This window comes from Sus scrofa, chromosome 7 (assembly GCF_054392235.1).
Source record: "Sus scrofa isolate SSC_HxYL_T2T_F1_AM1 chromosome 7, Sscrofa_HxYL_maternal_Yorkshire_Landrace_v2.0, whole genome shotgun sequence".
NCBI lineage: Eukaryota > Metazoa > Chordata > Mammalia > Artiodactyla > Suidae > Sus > Sus scrofa.
In genome coordinates this window covers 78,336,080-78,360,934 of record NC_139389.1, presented here as the reverse complement: position 1 = coordinate 78,360,934, position 24,855 = coordinate 78,336,080, and the positions used below count along the sequence as shown (strand labels likewise).

Here is a 24,855-nt window from a genome sequence, read left to right as displayed (position 1 = left end):
CATATGTCATAAGTGTGGCTCTAAAAAGACAAAAAAAAAGTTTATTATGGAAATTAAAATTAATACAATATATATTAGGATGATGTGATGTATTACTTTTCATTAGCACTCAAAGAATTTATGTTTCTCTTTCTGAAAATATAATTTTTTGTAAACCCATTTTCTTTAAATTGACTGATGGGAATCTCAGGATTAAATTTAATTACTAATTATTCATATAATATTTCATTATTTTCTCATATGATATGGGATGAAGAAACCTAATGATTTTATAACTTGCTATTTGGATAGCTACTTGCCATTGTCATTTTAAAACATTTTAACGGAGGTACAACTTACATGGAATTAAGTGCAGAAAATTTGAGGTGTACATATTGATTAAGTTTTACATAAGCATGTGACCTCTATTGGATGAAGATATAAAATATTTCCAGCATCGAGGAAGGCTCTCTCCTGCTCCCTCTAAGTTGGCACCTGAATGCAAGGAAACATTTTCTGATGTCTCTCACCACAAATTAGTTTTTCTTGACTAGAACATCACATACTGGATTCATAAGTACTCTTTTGGGTCTGTTTTTTTTCCTCTAAGTATTATTTTGTGAGATTCATTTATGTTGCTGAATGAATCAACAGCTCCTCAATTATATTGCTGTATTGCTGTATACTATTTTATTTTATAACTCTGCTGCTATTTATCTATTTCTAACTTTTAAATACTATGAATAAAAACGTTGAAAAATATATTTGTAACAATACTATTCACATTGGAACTGCCCCCCCAAATGAAATACTTAGATATAAATCTAACAAAATATATATAAGATCTATATTAGGAAAACTACAAAACTGATGAGTGACATCAAAGAAGAATGAAATAATGATATCCCATGTTCATGGATAGGAAGATTCAATATTGTCAGGATGTCAGTTTTACCAACTTGACATATAGATTCAATGTAATCCCAATCAAAATCCCAGAAAATTACTTTATGGATATCAACAAAGCGATTCTACTGTTTATACAAAGAGGCAAAAGACAGAGAATAGCCAACACAATACTGAAGAACGAAGTTGGAGGACTGATTCTATTCAACTTCAAAACTTACTACAAAGCTATAAAAATTAAAACTTTGTGGTGTAAGAATGACAAATAGGTCACTGAATCAGAATAGTGAATCCCAAAATAAGTCCCCATATAGTCAACACAACTTTGACAAAGGAGCAATACAATGGAACAAAGATGGTCTCTTCAATAAATGGTGCTGGAACAACTGGACTCTATATATAAACAAATGAACCTAGACACAGACCTTACACACCTAAAAAAATTCACTGTGCATGAATCATAGACCTAAATGTAAAACACGACACTATAAAAATCCTAGGAGATAATGTAGGAGAAAAACTGGTGACCTTGGATATAGTGATGTCTTTTTAGATACATAACCAAAGGCATGATCCATGAAAAAAATAACTGATATGTTGGACTTCATTAAAATTAAAAAACTGCTCTGCAATGTTAAGAGAATCAGAAGACAAACCATAGACTGGGAGAAAACTTTTGGAAAATATTTGCAAAAAAGCTATCAAATAAAGATTTTTATCCAAAATATACAAAGAACTCTTAAAACCACACACACACACACACACACACACACACACACACACACAAATCTCAATTTAAAAACAGGCCAAAGACCTTAACAAACACCTGAACAAGGAAGATATACAGATGGAAAATAAGCATACAAAAGAAGTTCCACATCATTTGCTATCAGGGAAATGCAAACTAAAACAACAAGAAACCATTACACACCTATCAGAATGGCCAAAATCCTGAACACTGACACCACCAAATACAGAAAAGGATGTGCAGCAACAGGAACTCTCATTGATTGTTCTTGGGAAATAGCAAAATGGTACAATCACTTTGGAAGACAATTTGGTGACTTCTGACAAAACATAATCTTCCCATATGATCCAGAAATTACACTCCTTGATACTTACTCAAAAGAGTTGAAAATTTTTGGCTATACGAAATCCTGTACATGAATGTTTATAGTAGCCTTATTCATAACTGCCCAAATTTGGAAGCAACCAAGATGTTCTTTGTCAGGAGAATGGATAAATGAAGTGTGAACATCTAGACAATGGAATGTTATTTCACACTAAAAAGAAATGAGCTGTCAAGCCATGAAAAGACATGGAGGAAATTTAAATACATCTATCCTCTTACAGCAGTGGTATCCTTGCCATAAATTAGTTGGTCTGGACTTTTCTATTCAGTTTCATTGGTGTGTTTTTCAGTTCCTGTGTAATACCACATTGTCTTAACTGTGGCTTTATATGTTTGGAAATTCTCTCAATTTTTTCTACATCAGGAGTTCTCAAACTCAGCACTACTGACATTTTAAGCTGGGTACTTGTTTTTTTTGTTTGTTTGTGCTTTTTTTTTTTTTTTTTTTTCTTCTTCTTTCTCCTTTTTAGGGCTGCACTCACAGCATATGGAAGTTCCCAGGCTAGGGGTCATCGAATCGGAGCTACACCTGCCAGCCTACACTACAGCCACAACGACATCAGATTTGAGCTGCATCTGTGACCCATACCACAGCTCAGGGCAATGCTGATCCTTATCCCACCCACTGAGGCCAGGGATCAACACAGTATTCCTATGGATACTAGTCGGATTGGTCTCTGCTGCACCACAATGGGAACTTCCTAAGCTGGGTACTTCTTTGTTCAGGGGCTGTCCTGTGCAATGACCTTTTTTGTGAATTTCCTTATTTCTAAGACATCAGTCCCTCAAATCCTGATTGCCTTGGTTTCTCTTGGGTACCTTCAAATATTGTTTTGTTCTGTTCTATTATATTTGATTCAGCTATTGTAACTGTCCCTTGTAGGAGAGATGATTTGATACAAGCTTCTTCATAGATAGGAGGAGAAGTTCTGGAACAGATTATTAAATGTTTGCCAAAGACTAAGCCTTGCATAATGTGGTTTAAAATGGCTTTAACTTTTCCCAGATATCACAAGAACATCTGCAATTTTTTTAAAAAGATGAGAGTCATAGAGAAATTACAGGATCATTTAATATTCTGCAACTGTTTATGAATTTATAAAACTAACATAATCTTAATAAGTATATATAATGAACAAAGTATTTGCATAACCTCCTTAAATACCTACTGAGTTTTTCTTGATTCTTCTAATACAAGTGATGATGTACAAAAAGATATACATTTTTGAAGAGCTGTTATGCCATAAATCGACCACACTTACCACATTTTGGATTTTCTTTTTCTCTTTTCTTTTCTTTTTCTTTTTTTTTTTTTTTTTTAAGGGCTGCACCTGTGGCAGATGAAAGTTCCCAGGATAGGGGTCAAATTGGAACCGCAGCTGCTGGCCTATGCTACCGCCACAGCAATGTGGGATCCAAGCTGCATCAGCAACCTACACCACAGCTCAGGGAAATGCCAGATTCTTAACCCACTGAGTGGGGCCATGGATGGAACCAGCATCCTAATGGATACTCTTTGAGTTTGATACTGCTGAGCCACAATGGAAACTCCTGGATTTTCTTAAGAATGGACTGCATCATAGTAGGGATAATAATACAGTTTTCTGCTGAAGTTGATAAAGCTTGTCATAAGATCTATGTTGTTATACATTTTCTCCTATCTTAGCATTATTATAGATAGCCAAGATTCAAGTTATGTTCCAGAAATGGTTAAATTAATAGAATTACCAATATTTTAATCTAAATGTGAAATGGTGATTTTATAGTCAAAATAGGCGATCAGGTATGGAAGAGAAAAATCGTTTTCTTACATTTGGGAGAAAATCTATATTTATGGCAAACTTGCTATTGGGTAGTCTAGTGGCATTAATTAGCCAAGCCATCTTTATCCGGGCCATCATTCTCTTCAGGAATGGAAAACATTCTTTATTGTAGGGGACTAAAATATTATACTATCATTACTATAAGATTACCCTTGATTATGCATTCACTATAACTTTTTTTTTTTTTTCTTAAATGGCCACACCCACAGTATATGGAAGTTCCTGGGCCAGGTACTGAATGTGAGCCACAGCTGTGACCTACACCACAGCAGAAGCAATGCCAGATCCTTTAACCCATTGCACTGGGCTGGGGATCAAAGTTGAGTCACTGCAGTCAGATTCTTAACCCACTGTGCCACAGTGGTAACTCCAGCATCCACTATAACTTTTAAACTACAGTTACTGGCCTTTATCATTTGTCCAGGGATAAAGACACATATCTGCTGCCCTCCAAGCATGCCAAGGGAGATACCCAAGCACCCCGCAGAGGCACAAAGGGCTTGGATGAATGTAAAACATGATTTTGAGAGCCAGTGTGCCACAAACATTATTTCCAAAGCCATTTTTCATTAAAAGGTTACCCACAGGGCATTTTATACAAGATTATGAAAGTTTAAAATAATATTTTGCAAAGTATTTTGTGGTCCCAATATTTTCTCACCTCATAAATATCTAATTTGATCAAACTTCTACAAACATTCTTGACAGATATAGTTAAAATCTGATTTTTAAAATATATTTAATCATATTTTTAAGTATTCTATTACAAAAAATTCCATTCAGCAGTAAAGCACTAATGAATTACAACATCTGATGTACAATATAGCTTGTAATCAAGTAATTTGAATAATTAAACAATTATGTAATTTGATTAAATAAAGCAATTAAATAATTTGATTGAAAAACAGAAAAACCTGCATTAAAGACTAGTTACCTAAATTAAATGTATATATAAATTATATACTTACATCTATACAAATATGCATGTATATAATAATTTAATTATACTTATGAAATGTAAGTGATATATATGTGATGTTTTGAAGTATATATATATATACGTGTGTATACATACATGTGTATATGTGTGTATTATAAAAAATTGATCATTTTAAGACAAGAATTTTTTTTTTCCCTTTTAGGGCTACGCATGCAGCATATGGAAATTCCTAAACTAGGGGTAGAATCAAAGCTGTAGCTGCCGGCCTCCGCCATAGCCACAGCAATTTGGGATCCGAGCTGCATCTCCAACCTACGCCACAGCTCACAGCAACGCCGGATCCTTAACCCACTGAGAGAGGCCAGGGATCAAACCCACATCCTCATGGATACTAGTCAGGCTCGATACTGCTGAGCCACAAGGGGAAATTGCAAAAGAAGAATCTTTAGCATTAAATATCTACATTCTAAACTCTTCTAATGATGAATAACTTTAGGACTTTAGATTTCGTATTAGATGTTAATTTTTGAAACTTTTTTCCTCATAAAACTACAACAATACACATTAATTTACAATTGTGTTTCTTTCTCTCTCTCTCTCTTTTTTTTTTTTTTTTGGCTTTTTTTAGGGCCACACCCGCAGCACGTGGAGGTTCCCAGGCTAGGGGTTGAATCAGAGCTGTAGCCACCAGCCTATACCAGAGCCATAGCAATGTCAGATTCAAGCTGTGTCTGAGACCTACACCACAGCTCATGGCAACACAGGATCCTTAACCCACTGAGCAAGGCCAGGGGTTGAACCTACATCCTCATGGATGCTAGTAAGATTCATTTCCACTGAGCCACAACAGGAACTCCTATAATTTTGTTTCTTAAACTTGTTTTACATTGTCTATCCTGTAAATAGTATGACTCTCGATGACTATATAAAAACAAGAGTCACTTCTGTAACTTCCATAATCACTACTTATAAAAATTCAAACAAAATCCATAAACTGCAGAGTTGGGAAGGTAATATGAGGGTTATTTCAAAAAGTAAATGGATTTTGATTTAAACACCTTTCAAGAAGAATGTCACTGATTCTAATTAATATAACTTTATAGATTTATAATCACACAATGCATTTTGAATAGTCATCAAAATATAATATATTCTTCTAGTTATTGGTGGGAGTTAATGCATGCCTCCCCCTAACAGGTTTATTCATGGAAACACAAGAAACTTCCAAAAGAAAGTCAAAGAAACATAGAGTATGGATTTTTCCTGTTTATTAAAATAAGCATTCATTTGAGTTTTATGCATGGTTTATGTGGTAACAAAATTTAAACAATATAAAGATCATAATGAAATAGTTTCCAAACAAGCAATTAATGCAACTTTTTAGAGATGTCTTTAAAATGTACTGTCCTTCTTCTCTCCATGGATTTATTTGACCTAAATGTTTCATAATTTTTAATTTTTTCTCTCTTTTTTTTAAAGTAATTAAATTGTAAAGAACTTTGTTATATCCATTAGCAGATGGAGTAATTATAGGAAATTTAAGCTCACACCACTGGCTTATTTCAGAATAACACTCATTTTAAAAAGGCACATAAGTATCACAATTTTCCAAATTTAACTTCAAGAAAAATATTTCAGCCATATCCATAGATATATATTTTAGAGCTAATGAAAATATTTAAAGTTTTAAGGGCTTTTTTTTCTCATGGTATTTGTCCATCAGCGTCACTCTGACAATATGCGGTAGGTATGCCATTGATGCCAAGCAATTAAAAGACTTTCATGTTTTCAGAGTTCCCAGTATGGCTCAGCAGGTTAAGAACCTGACTAGTATCCATGAGGATTCAGGTTTGATCTCTGGCCTCACTCATTGGGTTAAGGATCCAGTGTTGCTGCAAGCTGTGGTATAGGTTGCAGATGTGGCTCAGACCTGGTGGTTGTGGCTGTGGTGCAGACCAGCGGCCATGGCTCCAATTTGACCCCTAGCCAGGATCTCCATATGCTGCAGATGTGGCTCTTAAAAAAAGAAAAAAAAGACTTTCATATTTTCATATGGGCAAATTTCAAACTTCCTCCCAAAATAAAAGTCAGCTATGCCACAAAGTATGCTAATAATCTTCAGAGAAGAGCATCTTTTATCTCTGGTTTCCAAATTTTGACAAACTATGCTGTACAACAATCACACGTGACAGTGCTGCCATGGCTCCAAGATAATGATGAAATCTCCATATTTTATAAGCTCACAGATAAAAGCAAAGCTGTTGGACATTTATTGAAGCATTGACCAATTTAAAGCACAAACCCTACAGAAACACAGTCATTAGCACCCTGGCTCTATCCTCCTTCCCAGGACACTGTCTTGGATTGACACCATTATCATACTGTCCTACCGAAATGGATAAAGAAAAGGACATACCAGAAGGGGCTCATCAGGTGCACTGGTGGAGAGCTCGGCAGATGCCGTGCGGACAGTGCTGAGCCCAGTGAGGGAAACATTCGAGAGCCTTCTCCGTCTCACGCCACTGCAATTGTTGGGAATTTTAAATGCACATCTCTTGTGGTAATTCAGACCGCATCCTGCAAAGAGAAAGTAAAAATGACTTTTGTTCAACCATGAATTAAAAGCTATTCTAGAAGTTGTAAATTATGAATTTTCAAAAATTGTACTACACTTCCATTTTTCTTGAGGCTGTTTGAAATTTTAAGCTTTCTTTTGAGCTTTTTCTGATTTCTTTGCCCAATGTGTCAATAAGCTGGGTTTTAAAATCTGACTTTATTGGATGAATGCAGCAACTATCCTGGTTATCATTTTTTAAAATAGTTTCTAACATAATGGACTTGGGCTTTGAGGGTCTAGAAACAATATTCCAGAGATGACCTAAGCTTTTTTTAGCTGCCACAAGTTCTACTGCGAGTGGATATGGAGGGAAAATTAATCATAATGCATCACAACTTTTGAACTACATTGATTTAGATCATGGCTCCACAACTTGTTTGTCCACTCGGCCTTGCATAAATTACTTCACCTTAGTTTTCATGTCTAGAAAATGGGGTTAATAATTACCTTGTACAATCATTAAGAACATATGTAAAATACTTCACATTCTGGTTTCCACATGGTAGAAAATTAGGAAAGCATCATTTTTCTTTCAATATTTCTATTGTTCATAGTTACCTTACAAAGTCTTGCTGTTTGGAATTTCCCCATATGTAACGCAGCAGGCCAGACAAATTTTCACAAAACCACACTTTAGGCAGGCTTTCTCTACCTCACTGTCTCCTAACTTACATTTTTACAGACAGAAATTCAAAAATTATCCTTATTTTATTTATGGGTTTCATCATAAAAGCATTTTTTGAGGGGGTCAAAGTTCAAACAGTTTTATCCGACACTGCCCCACCCCTTAATCAAAAAAGAGCAGGGTATGATTTGGTCAGTTTTTAAGATTACATCAGTGTTCTAAAAACTTGAATTGTTGGTAAGTTTTTAAGATGATATCATAGTGTACCAGAAACTATGTTCAAGGAGTTCAACCTGTAGAGGATGACTGAAAAACAAAAATCAAACAAGAAAACCATGATCTTGACGTAGAAAGCCAGTACAAGTGCCAGCCTTCTACTCTAGAGCTGAGCAACCTTGAATGGTTTGATTAACCTCTTGAATCTCAGCTCATGCCAACAAACATTTATTGAATACCCATTATTCCACGTTTTGGTTTATGATGCAAATTTTATGTTTGGTCTCTTGCCAAAATAACCAATACCATATAGGAGAGAAACATATCCAAACGGCATAGGGGAAAAGACAGGAATATCTGGTTTTCCAGAACAGAGCTAATACATTAAAGACAGGAAACGTAAAAAAGGAAAAGAACAGAATCCATGCACTCCCCAGATCCCTGGAAGACAGCTGAGGGAAAGAAGGCATAGCAGTGGAGGGCACAACATAAGCAGATAACTCCAGCATGTGGGGAAGGAAACACCTTACCTTCACATTTAAGGCCTTGACGCACCAGCCCCCACAGCATTTCTCCACAGTGATCACAGAAAGCTGGGGCTCTGTACGAATGAACAAAGAGAGTGTGTGGACGAATCTGGAAGTCTTCAAAGGTGGCAGAAGCTGTGAAAATAGCAACATTGAAAAGTAAGCTGAATGAAGACCCTGATGTGTAGGTAATTAGTATGCAAGGTAACTAACATACAAGTATGGATATAACTTTGGGCAACGTCAGGAAAGACAAGATACAACACTGCTTGACTCTTCCCAACCACAGCTTCACAGGTGGTAGCACAGCAACCTCTCTCATCTTCCTGCTTGCCAAAGTCTCAGGCTATTTCAAAAATAGCCAAACCACTAGGAGAAAGCATGGATGAAAGGAGAACTCAACCCAATTTATATGTACGGGATGTTAACTTTAAAATACTTTACCTCTTCTTAGGGAGACAGAGTTGTCTGAACTAGGCAATTTAACCAAGCGTTTAAATCTTGACCTAAAAATAACCAAGCAGCCTCTTCACCAACATGCCAAACAGGGATTTAATACACAAACTGGTGAAGCTCAGTCTACTCTGAGAAATATATGTTAGCAAATCATACTCATGCTGCAGGGTACTTTTTTGTTACTTATTCTATATGGTATTTATACAAAGTATTGAAATTCATTATTTTTAAAAATTATACTTTTCCACATGATATTTTTATTATGTTATAAATGTACTTTACACTTTTTTGGGCATTGCTTAAATCAAGAAATAGCAAGTATAGAAAATTGAACGTGAAAGACCACTCTTCTTCCCCAGATTCTAATGGGTATAGCTGTATCTTTCTAGACCTGTTTGTACACAGAGCCTGATGCTGAGTCTGCCCAGAATAGTCCAGAGAGGGCTGACCTTCCAGTGAGAAGAGCTGGATGAGGCTTGGCCATTACCACTTTATTATCCAGAGCCTCAGTTTCCCATACATAAAAGAGTGACTTCACTAATCATGACTTCTCTTAACTCTTAAAGTTTAAACTTCCATTAATCCTAGAACAGAATTATGTGTGCTTCACAAGGTTTTGTTTGTTTAACTGTTTTTTTCTTTTTAGGGTCACATGTGCAGCATATGGAAGTTCCCAGCCTAGGGGTCGAATCAGAGCTACTGCTGAAGCCTATGCCAAGCCACGGCAACATCAGATCAGAGCAGCATCTGCAAACTAGGCTGCTGCCTGTGGCAATGCCAGATCCTTAACCTACTGAGCAAGGCCAGAGATTGAACCTGCATCTATGTAGCTATGTTGGGTTGTTAACCTGCTGAACCACAATGGAACTCAGATTTCATAACATTTTATGCAAAGAGAATGTTGGGAAAAACTCAGACCCTAAATACATCCTTCTATTATGCCTTCCTTTCTCTTCCTCCTGTTTGTCTTCTTGCCTTATTTTTTTCAACAAATACTTCTTAAAACCTTTTCAAGGTTGTCAATGGCATCATGCCAGGGCTAAAGAGATAAAGATAAGTAAGACATCTTTATAGAGTCTACCAGACCAGCAGGAAAGAGATAAAAACAAAGAAACAATTCTGCAATAACTAAGACTTCTAAAGTTCAAAGAAGCTACAAAATTTGTCCTGTGACTGACTAGAACTAAGACTACAACCCACAAGTGTTTTGTCCCCAAACTACTGTCCTTTTCATCATACCAATGTTGCATCTTTTTTTTCTGTCCACCCTGTGGCACATGGAGCTCCCAGGCCAGGGACCAGATCTGAGCCTCAGTCTTGAACGAAGCTGCAGGCACAACAATGCTGGGATCTTTAACCCACTGTGCTGGGCTGGGGATCAAACCCACGTCCCAGCGCTCCTAAGACATCACCTATCCCATTACGCCACAGAGAGAGCTCTGCATCTTATCTTTTCTAACTCTGTCCAAAGAGTTATATCCAACAGCCCCATGGTGTGGGAAATAAACACCTGTAGTTTTCCTGATGGCGCCTTGGATAACAGGTATAGAGCAAGCTAATTGCCCGTTGAATGCATTTATGAAGTGCTTAACCATGTTAAAAATACGCAAGGTGGGAAAGAGTGAACCTTGAAACTGTAGGCAATCCATCTCTGCTGGAAAGGTGTCTAAAATTATGAGGACAACTTTGAGGGTATCCCATCCCTCAGGGCAAGTGACAACAGAACATGCAGGAAAGTGAATCATTTCAACCAGAAAGAACACTACTGATAGTTCATAGAACATATATCTGGACCATGAAAGGAGATTAAAAAATTTAATGGGTTGGTTTTCCCTTGAACCTGGAATAAAAGTACTTTATTCCAAATTAATGTGCTTTATTACTGAAAATCAACTGTCGATTTGCTAAAGGTACTGTTTTTACTCTATGGAAAGATAATAATAATAAGACTAAGAGTTATTGAGCTCTTATTGTATACTGGACAGTAGGCTGAGAGATTGAAGTATGGGAAGAAGGAACTAAGCAAAGAACTATAGCTGACTAACCTGATAGAGCACTGCCTATGTAGAGTTCTGATTAGATATTCCTTATAAAAAGGATTCAACTGAAGTAAGATTGGGAAATTGTCTTGTTATGTTTCTCACTTCAAGATTTATGATAATAAGTCAATGTGTATTCTAAGTAAATCAATACAAAGGTGTGGTTTGGGTACCAATTATCTACTTTTGTAATTTGGCCAAAATGTGTCCAATTTGTAAATGTTGAATCCTCATGGACAAATTTGTTTTAAAACATCAAGGAAAACACTTAAAGAAAATATTGTGTGTGAACCATTAATTCCCAACTTCTCCCCTCCCTCTCTCCCCCACTCCCCCCACCCCCAGCAAATGTCACCCCTCAGGACCAAACAACTATGACAATACCATGATAGCAATTAGGTGAATAATTACAGTAGTTTTCAAAATAAGGAATGTTAGAATGTGTCAATAGTAATACCTAGATGCATTCAGATTTCTTTTTTTAATTAATCAGAAAGAATATAATTAAAAAGAAGATTTTCAGTGGATCTCCCTCACCCAGTCTATGTCAGGTACATTTGTTTTTTCACTTTCTGAAGGGGATTAACATTCATAAGCAGTTAGCACTCTTGACTTATGTTTAAATGCCATTTTCTAAAGTTCAATTTTAATATTCTCCTGTTAATTTTAGAATAATTAAATACATTTTTAAAATAAAACTACCAAGTGTGGTGAGGTTTCACATGCATTTGAAATCAAAGCACAACATCCATTCATTATGAATTTACCTGTTCTGCACCCTGGGGGAAATCAGCATTAGCTGAGTGTATGCATGCCATCTTGCCTAATCACAAAATTGCACTTCAGAGATAATCACTTAGCACAGGAAAACAAAGTGAATGCTGTAATTCCATTTTCACTTAAGATTTGGAATCAAAATGGACAGATAAGAATAGGAATATTAAAGTGTCTAGAGATTCTAAGAGAGGACAATGTGCTATCTGTCAGTATGTCCTAATCAATCAGATGACCTAAATTAAAACCATATGACAGGACTACAAACTAAACACAATGAGCCCCTTATACTGGTATTTGTGCCTCTTTGATTTGCTCTATTCACAGTCTATTGTTATATTCCACTGTGCAGGAGAAGAGAAAATGACATGCTTTCGTTAGTCATTGAGCATTTGAAACAGGTAATTGAGCCAAAAACTCTAAGATAATCAGTAGTTCTTTTAAGGTTCATTATAAATTGTTACACAAAATGGAATAAACTGTTTGGTTAGCAGTACGGAAGAAATGAGGCTTCCAAAGCAAAATAAATAATCTCTGGAGGTCAAAACTATTTGCATAATAAAATAAAATAGTGTCACATTTTCCAAGATTCTCAGTAATTTTTTTAACTGGTAATTTTGGCAATTTGGGACAAGCCTTAACTTGTTCTGGCACTGACAAGTTGGAACAAATATAAGAAGAAAAGCTTAACACATTTCAAGTATCATCGCATTCATTTTTTTATAGGCAGTCTAAGAAGTAGGTATTATTATCTCCATTTTCCAGATGAGAAAACAGTCTCAGAAAAATTAAGGAGCTGTCCTAGGTAACACAGGATCTTGATTCAGATGGCCTGATGCCTGAACTATACATACTTTCCCAGCCACTGTAAATCAAATCACCATATTCTCTGAATATTAAGATTTTGCTGATTATAAATGGCATCTTTATTTTATGCATCATTAGAAAAGATTTAAAACACTGCAGTTAAATATACCACCATTGTAAGTTGCATCCTTATCTCAGAGATGCAGAAAATACTGGGGGGAGAAAAGAATCCATGAAATAATGTACAGAGTGAAATTAATTCAGTTTGTGATCAAAAATCTTTCAATATACTTTCTGCATGGGCTTCATTTTTTGAAATCCCTACCCCTCGAAACAATAACTGGTTTTAAAGTTTTTATGAATATCAGATGTAACCCACGACTAACAGCCAATTGGAGCTTTGTGTTTACATGATAACCAGTGTCGTTCAATTGATAAGTCTGGCTCAAAACAAAACACTAAGAAGCTTTAAAAAACTATTAAGATTTGTTGTAGGTAAGTTTGTTTTTTCGTAACCTCTGGGATATTGAAAATAGCTTCTGCACACCATGTCCCCACATAAATTCACATACTCATCAGTTTTAAGGTTTCTTTGCATAAGAAATCATATCCACTTGAACATCTTATCATTCATCCACACACACATAATAGATGTATATAAACAATCCTCTGTTCCCTGAGAGCTTTCATTAGTGGAATAGAAACTACTCACAAATCAGTTTATTGCAATATTTCAAATTATTAGAAATATTTTTTTATATTGAACCTCAAACACTCCTCTGGACTTTTATTTGGTGGTGACAGATCTAAAAGTAAGTATTTAAATTTACGATATTTTCACGTCTTTCGTAGATCAGCTCATGTAGGTCAAGCAAGCCTAATACCTTCAAGCATACAGTTGTTTAATGTTATGTTTTACAAATATATCTAGGACCTATTATATAGTAATATACATATACCTCTAACATATGGTATATATATCACAAATAGAAAAACGTGACAAGGGATATTGTCTGTTGCTGAGGGTTCAAATACAAAACAGGGATAAAAGATCCATTAATAATCACAATACAAATGGATGAAAACACAAAAGAAAGGGTAACTATGGCTGCCTGGGTCTATCACTGCAAGCTTCATCAAGATGGGATAACTGAACAGAATCTAGAAGGATGAAGAGCATTTTGAAAAGCAGAGAATAAGATAATGAAAAGAGGAAACATTTTTAGAAAGCCTCATTTTATTTAATTATAGGTAATTTGTAAGATTATCTAGATCTTTCTTTTTATTTTTTTCTTTGGTCTTTTTAGAATTGCACCTGCAGCATATGGAGGTTCCCAGGCTAGGGGTCAAATCGAAGCTGTAGCTGAGGACCTACACCACAGCCACAGCAAGGCCGTATCATCAACACATTGAGCAAGGCCAGGGATCAAACCCCCATCCTCATGGACACTAGCTGGGTTCCTTAACCACTGAGCAATGATGGGAACTCCTACATATTTCTTTATAATTTTGTGGGGTTTTTTATGGTTTTCTCTTTTTTCTATTGTGATGATTTTTATTTTTTTCCATTATAGTTGGTTTGCAGTGTTCTGTCAATTTTCTACTGTATAACAAGGTGAACCAGTCTCACACACACACACACACACACACATATTTTCTTTTTCTCATGTTCCATCACAACTGACTAGATATAGTTTCCTGAGCTATACAGCAAGATCACATTGCGTATCCACTCCAAAGGCAATAGCTTGCATCTATTAACCCCAAATTCCAAGTCCATCCCGCTCTCTGCCCCTTGGAAACCACAAGTCTGTTCTCCAAGTCCATGCATTTCTTTTCTGTGAAAAGGTCACTCGTGCTTTATATTAGATTCCAGATAAAAGTGATGTCATATGGTATTTGTCTCTTTCTTACTTACTTCACTTAGTATGAGAGTCTCTAGTTCCATCCATGTTGCTACAAATGGCATTATTTTGGGGTATATATATATATATATATATATATATGCCTTAATATTGCACCCCCAAAATTAAATACCTAGGAATAAATCTGATCAAGGAGGTGAAAGACTTATGCTGAGAACTACAAAACATTAATCAAGGAAATTAAAGAGGATTCAAAGAAATGGAAAGATAGTCCATGCTCCTGGATTGGAAAAATTAATGGCCATACTACACAAAGCAATCTACAGATTCAATGCAATCCCTATCGAGTTACCCATGACATTGTTCACAAATCTAGAACAAACAACCCAAAATTTTACATGGAACCACAAAAGACCCAGAATTGCCAAAGCAATCCTGAGGAACACAAGCCAAGCAGGAAGCATAACTCTCCCAGACTTCAGGCATTATTACAAAGCCACAGTCATCAACACAGTGTGGTCCTGGTACTAAAACAGACAGACAGACCAGTGGAACAGAAGAGAGAACCCAGAAATAAACCCAGACACCTATGGTCAATTAATCTTCAACCAAGGGGGCAAGAGTAGAAAATGGGAAAAAGACAGTCTTTTCAGCAGGTGGCACTGGGAAAACCAGACAGCTGCATGTGAATCAATGAAACTGGAACACACCCTCACACCATGCACAGAAATAAACTAAAGTGGCTGAAATACTTAAATATAAGACAAGACACCATCAAACTCTTAGAAGAGCACATAGGCAAAACATTCTCTGACATCTACCTTACAGATGTTTTCTCAGGTCAGTCTCCTAAAGCAACAGAAATCAAAGCAAAAATCAACCAATGGGATCTAATCCAACTGACAAGCTTTTGCATAGCAAAGGAAACCAAAAAGAAACCAAAAAGACAACTTACAGAAGGGGAGAAAATAGTTTCAAATGATGCATCAAATGATGCAACTGACAAGGGCTTAATCTTTAAAATACACATACACAACTCAACAGCAAAATACACAACTCAACAGCAAAAAAGCCACCAGCCCAATGGAAAACTGGGCAAAAGACCTGAATAGACATTTCTTTGAAGAAGATATGCAGATGGCCAACAAGCACATGAAAAAATGCTCAACATCACTGATTGTTAGAGAAGTGCAAATCAAAACTGCTATGAGGTACCACCTCACACCTGTCAGAGTGGCCACCATTAACAAGTCCACAAATAACAAATGCTGGAGGGGGTGTGGAGAAAAGGGAACCCTCTTACACTGTAGGAATGAATGTAAATTGGTACAACTACTATGGGAAACAGTATGGAGGTACCTCAGAAAACTAAATATAGAACTACCATGTGATCCAGCAATCCCACCCTTGGGCATTTATTCCGATTAAACTTGTAAAAGATACAAGCACCCATATGTTCACTGAAGCACTATTCGCAATAGCCAAGACATGAAAACAAACAACCTACATGTCCATTGACAAATGAATGGATTAAGAAGATGTGGTATATTTTGTGGGTTCTTGTCACTTCATCATCACTGGTACATTGTCAGAACAGATATCAAGAATGACTCCAAAGGTTCCCATCGTGCCTCAGTGGTTAACAGATCTGACTACGAACCATGAGGTTGCGGGTTCAATCCCTGGCCTTGCTCAGTGGGTTAAGGATCTGGCATTGCCATGAGCTGTGGTGGAGGTCGCAGATGCGGCTCGGATCCCCACATTGGTGTGGCTCTGGCATAGGCCAGTGACTACAGCTCCAATTAGACCCCTAGCCTGGGAACCCCCATATGCCACGGGTACAGCCCTAGAAAAGGCAAAAAAAAAAAAAAGAATGACTCCAACAAATTGACCATGATGACACAGATAGCTCAGAAATTACAATAAATCATTTGCATGCTACTGAGCCCCAGGTATGTGACTGCACTTGTAAAATTATAAGTTTGCAAATGTATGCTTTCCTGCCCCTCTTCACCACCTAATACATATACACCTACACCCTGAGGTTGGTAATTTCTTTCTGTTTCTGCATTGGTCCCTGCTTCTCCAAGGCACTGCTATACCACATACTCTCTTCATGAATCCACTATTCAAATTAATCACACAGTTCACACTGTTGTTACACACATGGACAACGAGAGTTGGGAAACCCCTTAGCTCTCCAGAAACAAGAGCATTAAACAAGTCCTCGTTAAGGCGATTGCAACAGCATCTTTTAGATGACTGAAGAAAAAAAAGATGAGAATTTCTATTTTTCACTCATATGTGACCAGAAATACATTAGCAAGGTGCAATAATGGGAGTATGGGGGGCTGTGAATATATCATAGCAAAGATTATAGCAGTCAAGAGAAAAAAACATAAAATTTATTTAGATATGCTGATTAGGCAGTTCAGAAAGTTCTGGGAAAATATTTTGTAAGTCCATGGCCAGAGACTCTTAAAAAAATATGGATCCAAGAGGAATAAAAAGGTCTCACAGACCAGAGGGGTAGTCCAATAAAAAATTACCTCAACTAGGGAGAAAAGGAGGTGGTACCTAGAGGACTGATGTAATTGCCTAGGGAACCCTCTGATAAGCTCAAACACAGGAGGAGAAGGGAGCTTCAGAAGGAGCAGCAGACTCAGGCTTGACAGGAAAGAGGGGCCTGGCTAGAGAGAACCACCCTAGGAAGGCTAACAGGAGGAGAAAGCCAAGTTTTAAAAAGTTGAAACAGAACAAATGGCCTTTTAGCTGCATGTTATATGTGGAAAAAATGAGGCAGAGATAGGCCTGAAGTATGGAAAAAATAGTTTAAGGCTAGCAGACAAAAAGAAAAAAAAAACTATATAAACTATTCTTTGTTGTTTTCCTGTTTCTACCATTTCTGGAAGTGGACTATCTATATTCAAACTGAAAAAAAAAAAAAAGTAAGAACAATTACCCAAAACTCAAGAAGGAAATGAAGTCTAGGAAGGATGAACAAAGATTATTTAAAAGCTTTAAATGAGTTATTTTCAATAGACAGAGGTAAATATATATGTGTGTGTGTGTGTGTGTTCAAAAACTCACTTTTAATCTATGAAAACATCTACTACAATAGTCTAACAAAATCTCGTTGGGCTTAATGAAATGATTCCTTTTTTCCTTTTCTTTTTAGGGCCACATCTGTGGCATATGAAAGTTCCTGGGCTAGGGGTTGAATCAGAGCTGCAACTACAGATCTGGACTACGGCTGTGGCTATGGCAACACTGGATCCTTAACCCACTGAGCGAGGTCAGGAATCAGACCTGCATCCTCATGGACACTATGTCAGGTTCTTAACCTGCTGAGCCACAATGAAAACTCCTAATTAAATAATTCTAAAGGCCTTGTGCAATAAAAATAGAAAATATTATGATAAGAATGGACAAGCTTTTGTTTCCATTTTTTTGTTTTTGTTTTTGTTTTTCTAGCCACAGCATGCAGAAGCTTGATATGGGATCTCAGTTCCTAGACCAGGTACTGAATATGGTCCTCAGCGGGGAAAGTGTCTAATCCTAACCACTAGACCACCAGGGAACTCCTCAGAAAAGTTTAAAAGGAGAGTAATGAAGAAATTTAGCCATAGCTAATATCAAAATTTTCTATAAAACTATGACATTTCAAAATAAATGCTGGTTGTGTAAGACAAAAGAGAGATCAATAGAATAGAACTGGTATCAGAGAAATCCACTCTGAATTTAAAGTATGACAGAAGATATAGCATAAGTCAATGCAGCAGGTAAACATCATTTAACAAATGATTAATAATTGGTAACAATTAGCTCCTTGAACACAATTTAGAAGCTTATCTCCTCTGTTATACAAAGATACAAATATATATTTATGTATCGATGAAATACCTGATAAGTAAAAAGTTGAAATACCAAACTATGGAAAAACCAGTAGGAAACAGAGGGAAATGCTTTTCAAATCTCTGGAGGAAGAACAACTTTGGAAAGTAAGAGAAGCTCATAAATCTTCAAAGTGATAGAAGAAATCAAAAGGGTAAGATTTACTAGCATGATTATGGTGCAGATACTACCGACTGACTTGCCCTAGGAGTCATGTAATATTCTCTTTAATTTAGCACAAGTTTTTTTATAATAATTATATATGCTAGTTCACAGAATTATGTTGAATACCTCCAAGTATTTAGAATATAATCACTAACATTCAACGAGAGGTCCCTATGCTTGTTACATGCCAGGCATGCAGGTGACAAGGCCAACGTTCTATTATGAAAATTAGGGAAGTTTGCATGTATTCATTTCTGCTCAGGAAGAAATAGATCCTTCTTCTTTGCCTTATTTTTTTCTTTTTAACCAGAAGCAAGCGGCAGGACAGTAGGAGTTTTCATGGCAAGGCTAAAACTCTGCTCAAAAAATTTACAATCGGTTCATGAACCCAGAGAATTATAGTTAACATCTGAGCAATCAATCCTTTGTTTCCCTCCCAGGCAACCAAGCTCTATGGCCACTGCACAACATCTGCTATAGAAGGAGCAAAGTGTCCTGCCAGGAAGATGCTTCTAGGATGAAACAGATTGAGAATGAAACCCTACATAACCAAAGGAAGAGGGCAATTAAAACAGATTATTATATCCACCCCCCTCCTTGTTAAGCAGTCTCCAAAACATTCCCCTCAACATTTTGATTCAGCCTTTACTGATGTATGTTCTCTGCCTTTCACACAAACCTCCCCTTCTGCTTTGCATACAACTTCCCTGCAGTTAGCCAAACAGAACCCATTCCACAGCTCAGCTCAGTACCACCTGCTCTGGGAAGACTTCAGTGATAAGCACACTTCCACCTTACACAAATTGCCACCTTCTATGTCCTCATAAGCTCCTGTGCACGCCTGTATCATAGAATGTACCATGCTACACTGATATCCCTTATTCCTTTATCCATTCACACCTGATATCTGCAGATTGCTGAAAGATAGGGATGAAACCTTCTCTGAGTTTCCATGCACATATTAAGCAATCAATTAATGTCTCTGGTTGAATAAATAAAGCAATGCCTTTAAAACTCATATAACTATCCTGCAGTCCTAAGGTTCTACAATTTATTAAGTTCTATTCAAGTTCAAAGCTCATCAGAATCATAAAAGGGAACACATTTTACGCATTTTAAAAAGTGTCTAGCAATGTCCTTGATACTTGCAGAGATGTCTTTGCTAGTGCCTTAACAATCTACAGGCAGGGTGGTGCAGGCAGCAACATGAAGCTTGGACACACTGTCAGAGCATTCCTGGGCTCTGATTTCAGTCATAGCAAGTGGGCGACGCTGGGTGAGCTGCTTCACCTCTCTGAAACTCAGTGTCTTCTCTATCTACCACACTGGCTTAATGAAACTTACCTTGTTAGGCTGTGAGGACATAAGGTGATTAGCACAGTCCTTGGTATGCTGGTGGTAGTTATCACATGAATTTCTTAGCATAATGATGAACAGTATGGGCTTTGTAATCAGAAAGATCTGGGTTTGAATCCCAATTATTATTATTATAATATTACTTACAGTTATTGTCATCACCATCAATACCAATAGAAAGAAATACTGACGTAAAGTCTATCATCGATCATAGCGCTTAAAAAAACGAAGAGCTTTAAAAACTATTATTATTTTTTTCCTCTACTACCTCATAAAGAAGATATTTCCACTCCAAAGGAAATTGCTTTTCTTTCCACTATTCTAGTTAATGCTAATTAAATGGTGCTAAGTCCATAGGACTGTGTCTAGCTCCTTCTCTAAAATGAATCAATTAACAGTTGGGAATTGCAGTGGGGAAAGAAGGGTCACCATATCCTGATGTGACTGAATGACAAATGCCACAGCTGGAAAGAGATTAGAGAGCATCTCAGGTCAAGAAAGAACATAAATGGTTGCCCCATGTGTCCAACATAGAGGAAAAAGAAAATTAAGTAAAAATGTCATGGAGTCAAATTCTAGCTAATGAGTGCAGGCTCTGCAGGCACCGGAATAGGGGAAAGAAAGGTCAAGTCTGTTTCTTAGAAAGCTCCATCACATACAGGGGACTTTATACCTTTAAAAGGATAATGACCTCATTTACATGAAGAACACCAGCATACAAATTGCCCTTTAGACTTCTGACAAAAGGCTGGTAGACCAAGGCTATGTACAGTATTATAACTGAAACAGTCGAATTGGCAGCAGGGTTTCTGGCAACAAATAGCATCACTGTTGTCAAATATATGTGCACACAGAGACACCGGGGCTAGGTCCTATATGCTTTGCTTCATGTTCTTTAAGTCCCAACTGTACTTTTCTTAAAAAAGATACTTTTGATTCATAAACAACAAAACTCTTAAAAGCTTTGAAACCCACTCTCAAAGTACAGGAATTATTATGGCTGCTGCTGGGGGGCATCCAGAGAAAGGAACTGACTGGTGAGGGACCCCGCTTATTGTTTTTGAAGAATCAGGCAAACTGAATCAGTTGGTCTACTCTGGCTTATCAGGATAAGAGAGCTTTATTATTTGAAAATCTGTGTTTATGCTTTTTAGTAATGCTTATTGAGGTATAATTTACAGAAAGTAAAATCTACTCTTTTTTGTCAATATTTTTGACAAACATAATTATGTAACCCACACCATAACTGAATTATGGAACAATTTCTTACAACCCTTCCCAAGTTCCCCTGTGCCTCACTGGAAACAATCTCTTCCCCACCTCTATTTCCTGGCAAACGCTGATTTATTTTCTGTCCCCTTTCCAAAATGTCATATAAATGTAGTCTTCTGATTGTAGCTTCTATCAGCATAACACATCTGAAATTCATCCATGTTGTATACTGAGTCGAATTCTATTTGGTCAAGAGTCCAGTTTGCTTATCTATTCCCTAGCTAAATCCTTTCAGTTTATCTACTCACCTGGGCATTAGGGCCAAGGGTCATGATGGATTTGAGAGCAACAGGATCCAAGGTCTAGGGCCCAGGCTCCAGTGGAGAGAGGTGGAAAGGAATAGTTTTCTAAATGGTTTAGAATAGTTTTATAAAATGGTTTGGTAATGATGACTTGATCTTACAAAATATTCCCTTAGGTAAGACCATAGTGTGTAATTTCAGTGACAAAGATGGGATATGATATAATATCCTAAAACAAACATAAATAGCCATGCATATGAGTTACATTCTCAAATGCATTCATTTGTTAAGTTAAATATTTAATCCATGAATGATTTTGTGAATGAAAAAATATCATAAATGGTGACAATGATCCCAAACTAGTGTACTAAAGACCACTGAACCCCAGTGTACTGCAATGACCTAGGTTTCATGTGTTCACTTACTATACAAGAGCTTCTTTGATCAACTTGTCTTCAAATCTCTTTCCCATGTTTAACTGATCCTTAATATTATTGAAAGTGTTTAATATATTCTTAATACAAGTCCTTATCAGCATGTATTTTTCAGCTGTTCCCCAGATTGTAACTTTTATGAATAGATTAAGAAGATGTGGTATATATACACAATGGAATACTACTCAGCCACGAAAAAGAACAAAATAATGCCATTTGAAGCAATATGGATGGAAGTAGAGACTCTCACATAAGTGAAGTAAGTCAGAAAGAAAAAGGCAAATACCATATGATATCACTTATATCTGGAATCTAATATACAGCACAAGTAAACCTTTCCACAGAAAAGAAACTCTTCATATTTTAAAAAATTTATTTCTTTATTTTTTGTCTTTTTGCCTCTTCTAGGGCTGTACCCACGGCATATGGAGGTTCCCGGACTAGGGGTCTAATCAGAGCTAACCACAGCCACAGCATGCAAGATCCGAGCCGCATCTGCGATCTATACCACAGCTCATGGCAATGCTGGATCCTTAACCCACTGAGCGAGGCCAGGGATCAAACCCGCAACCTCATGGTTCCTAGTCGGATTCGTTAATCACTGAGCCACGATGGGAATTTCTGAAACTCTTCAGTTTTTAAGCAAGTTTTTCAAAGGCCAGAAGATTTTAATTTTGATAAAGTCTGTCAATTTTTAAAAACAAGTTGTATTTTTAGCATTGTATCTAAGAAAATCTTAGCTTAAACCAAGCTTATAAACATTTCCTCTGAGGTTTTCTGTTAAAGTTTTGTAGTTAAGTTTATACTGAGGTCTACAGTTTATTTTGAGTTAATTTTTACACACACTGCAAAAAAATAAGATTATTTAAAATCTATATATGCATATTTGAGAAAATGTCTATCATGTTTTACCATATTTTGCGCACTATCACAATGCAGTGCCAAGAACGCTACTATTAGTTTAAACATTTTCTCAATGAAATGATTATGAAACTATTCTTTGAGTTGATAATTATACCCATTTCAGAGATGAGGAAGATGAGGTACAGAGGGATCTTGCAGCTTAAAAGTGGTAGGTGGAAACAGCAGTGAAATGACTTTATCTCACTCTAAAAGTCATATGTTGTCCAATGCTGTAAAAAACAATTAACTTTCAGGAGTTCCCATTGTGGCTCAGGGATAATGAACCTGACTAGTATCCTTGAGGATGTGGGTTTGATCCCTGGCCTCACTCAGTGGGTTAAGGATCTGGCATTGCCGTGAGCTACAGTGTAGGATGCAGATGCAGCTCAGATCCTGAGTTGCTGTGGCTGTAGTGTAGGCAGGTGGCTACAGTTCCAGTTCGACCCTTAGCCTGGGAACTTCTATATGCCATAGGTGCGGCACTAAAAAGCAGAAAAAACTGAGACCCTTCCAAATCTGCAATAATAGACTCACTTTCTGTTTGCTATGGTATAGCTTTCTGGCCACAGTCTTTTCCAGAAATGCAGAATCAATATTCATTTTGTATTGATCAAAATGCTCTGCATGTGTATGGTAAGTGCATTATTATTTCAACTTTGTTCATTTACTCATTTAATATATACTGTATTTTCATGTTTACTTATTGGCCACACCCACACCATGTGGAAGTTCCCAGGCCAGGGATCAAACCCACACCACGGTAGTGACCCAAGCCACAGCAGTGACAATACCCAATCCTTAACCCGCTAAGCCACCAGGGAACTTCCCCCTTCCCCCTTTTTAAATTAAAAAAAAAAAGTCAGAATGCTATTATTACTAAAAACAACAAGGGGATAATTTTTATCATCATATAGAATCACTACTAGAGTTCTGAATCTAGTAGTTTCAGGATAATAAAGGATAATCAACATAGGAAAAAAATTAAAGGAGATAGATGTAAATTTTTATCTAAATTTGATATTTCCTATTATGATTTGTTTAGGTAAGTGATTCTCACACAGTAGTGACATTTTCCCCATTATATATTCCAGAATTGGGAGGGAAGGGAACAAAGTACTTTTTAAATTATATATGTATCCTTGAAATTCTGACTGTAGTTCTTTTCCGGGTCTAGAGGAATACTCCCCTTTGAGTATTAATCCATGTGATAGCAGAGTTTACTTTGTGCTGAGAACATGGAGGCAGAAGGGACTGTGTTGTTTCATACCATGTAATGGGTTAGGAATGCCAATGCTGTAGCAAGAATGCTTGGGTTATGAAAACCAACTTCACTGCTTACTATAGGTCTGAGCCTGGCCACATTCCTTAACCCTGCAGGTCTTTGTTACCACGTCTGTAAAATGAGAGTGATAGATATAAAAGCAATTCCCTCAGGACTGCTGAAGTATTAAATATGTATATAAGAATTTAGACCAGTGTTTGGCATATGACAACCTTGTCATAAAAAATGATTGCTAATATTTTGGATAATTTTTGTTTCTATATTCTCACTTAAGATTTACTATTAACATTCTATGACATTTGGTAATGAACTTGTCCTGTCCAGCTTATTCTGTCCATATTCATTTTATAATTCAGTTATTTTTAAGTTATGTGAAAATACTGCAGGAGTAGAAAAGTATAACAATTTTTCACTTACATAGACAGTAGTTTTTAAAACACTTTCAAAATTGAAAGTTTATTCTAGCTAATGCTCTAGTCAACATAGGCAAATCATCAATGAAAAGAACTAATTTCCTGTTTTTGTTTTCTTTGTTAGTCTTAGATATTTTTTTTGTTTCATTTTTATTCCTAATGCAGAATGTTGCTTGGCATTTCAGATA

At 36.6% G+C, this 24,855-nt stretch overlaps 1 protein-coding gene across 4 annotated transcripts in view; it reads right to left on the bottom strand.

Moving 5' to 3' along the window:
- PRKD1 (protein kinase D1) overlaps positions 1–24,855 on the bottom strand; it is a 335,903-nt gene that overhangs the window by 84,901 nt on the left and 226,147 nt on the right. For all 4 annotated transcript variants that reach the window (XM_021099185.2, XM_021099186.2, XM_084969046.1 and 1 more), the window contains exons 3-4: positions 8,769–8,900; positions 7,197–7,357 (exon numbers count right to left, since the gene is read on the bottom strand). In XM_021099185.2, the coding sequence (XP_020954844.1) occupies positions 7,197–7,357; positions 8,769–8,900 (293 nt within the window). The remainder of the gene's footprint in view (positions 1–7,196; positions 7,358–8,768; positions 8,901–24,855) is intronic.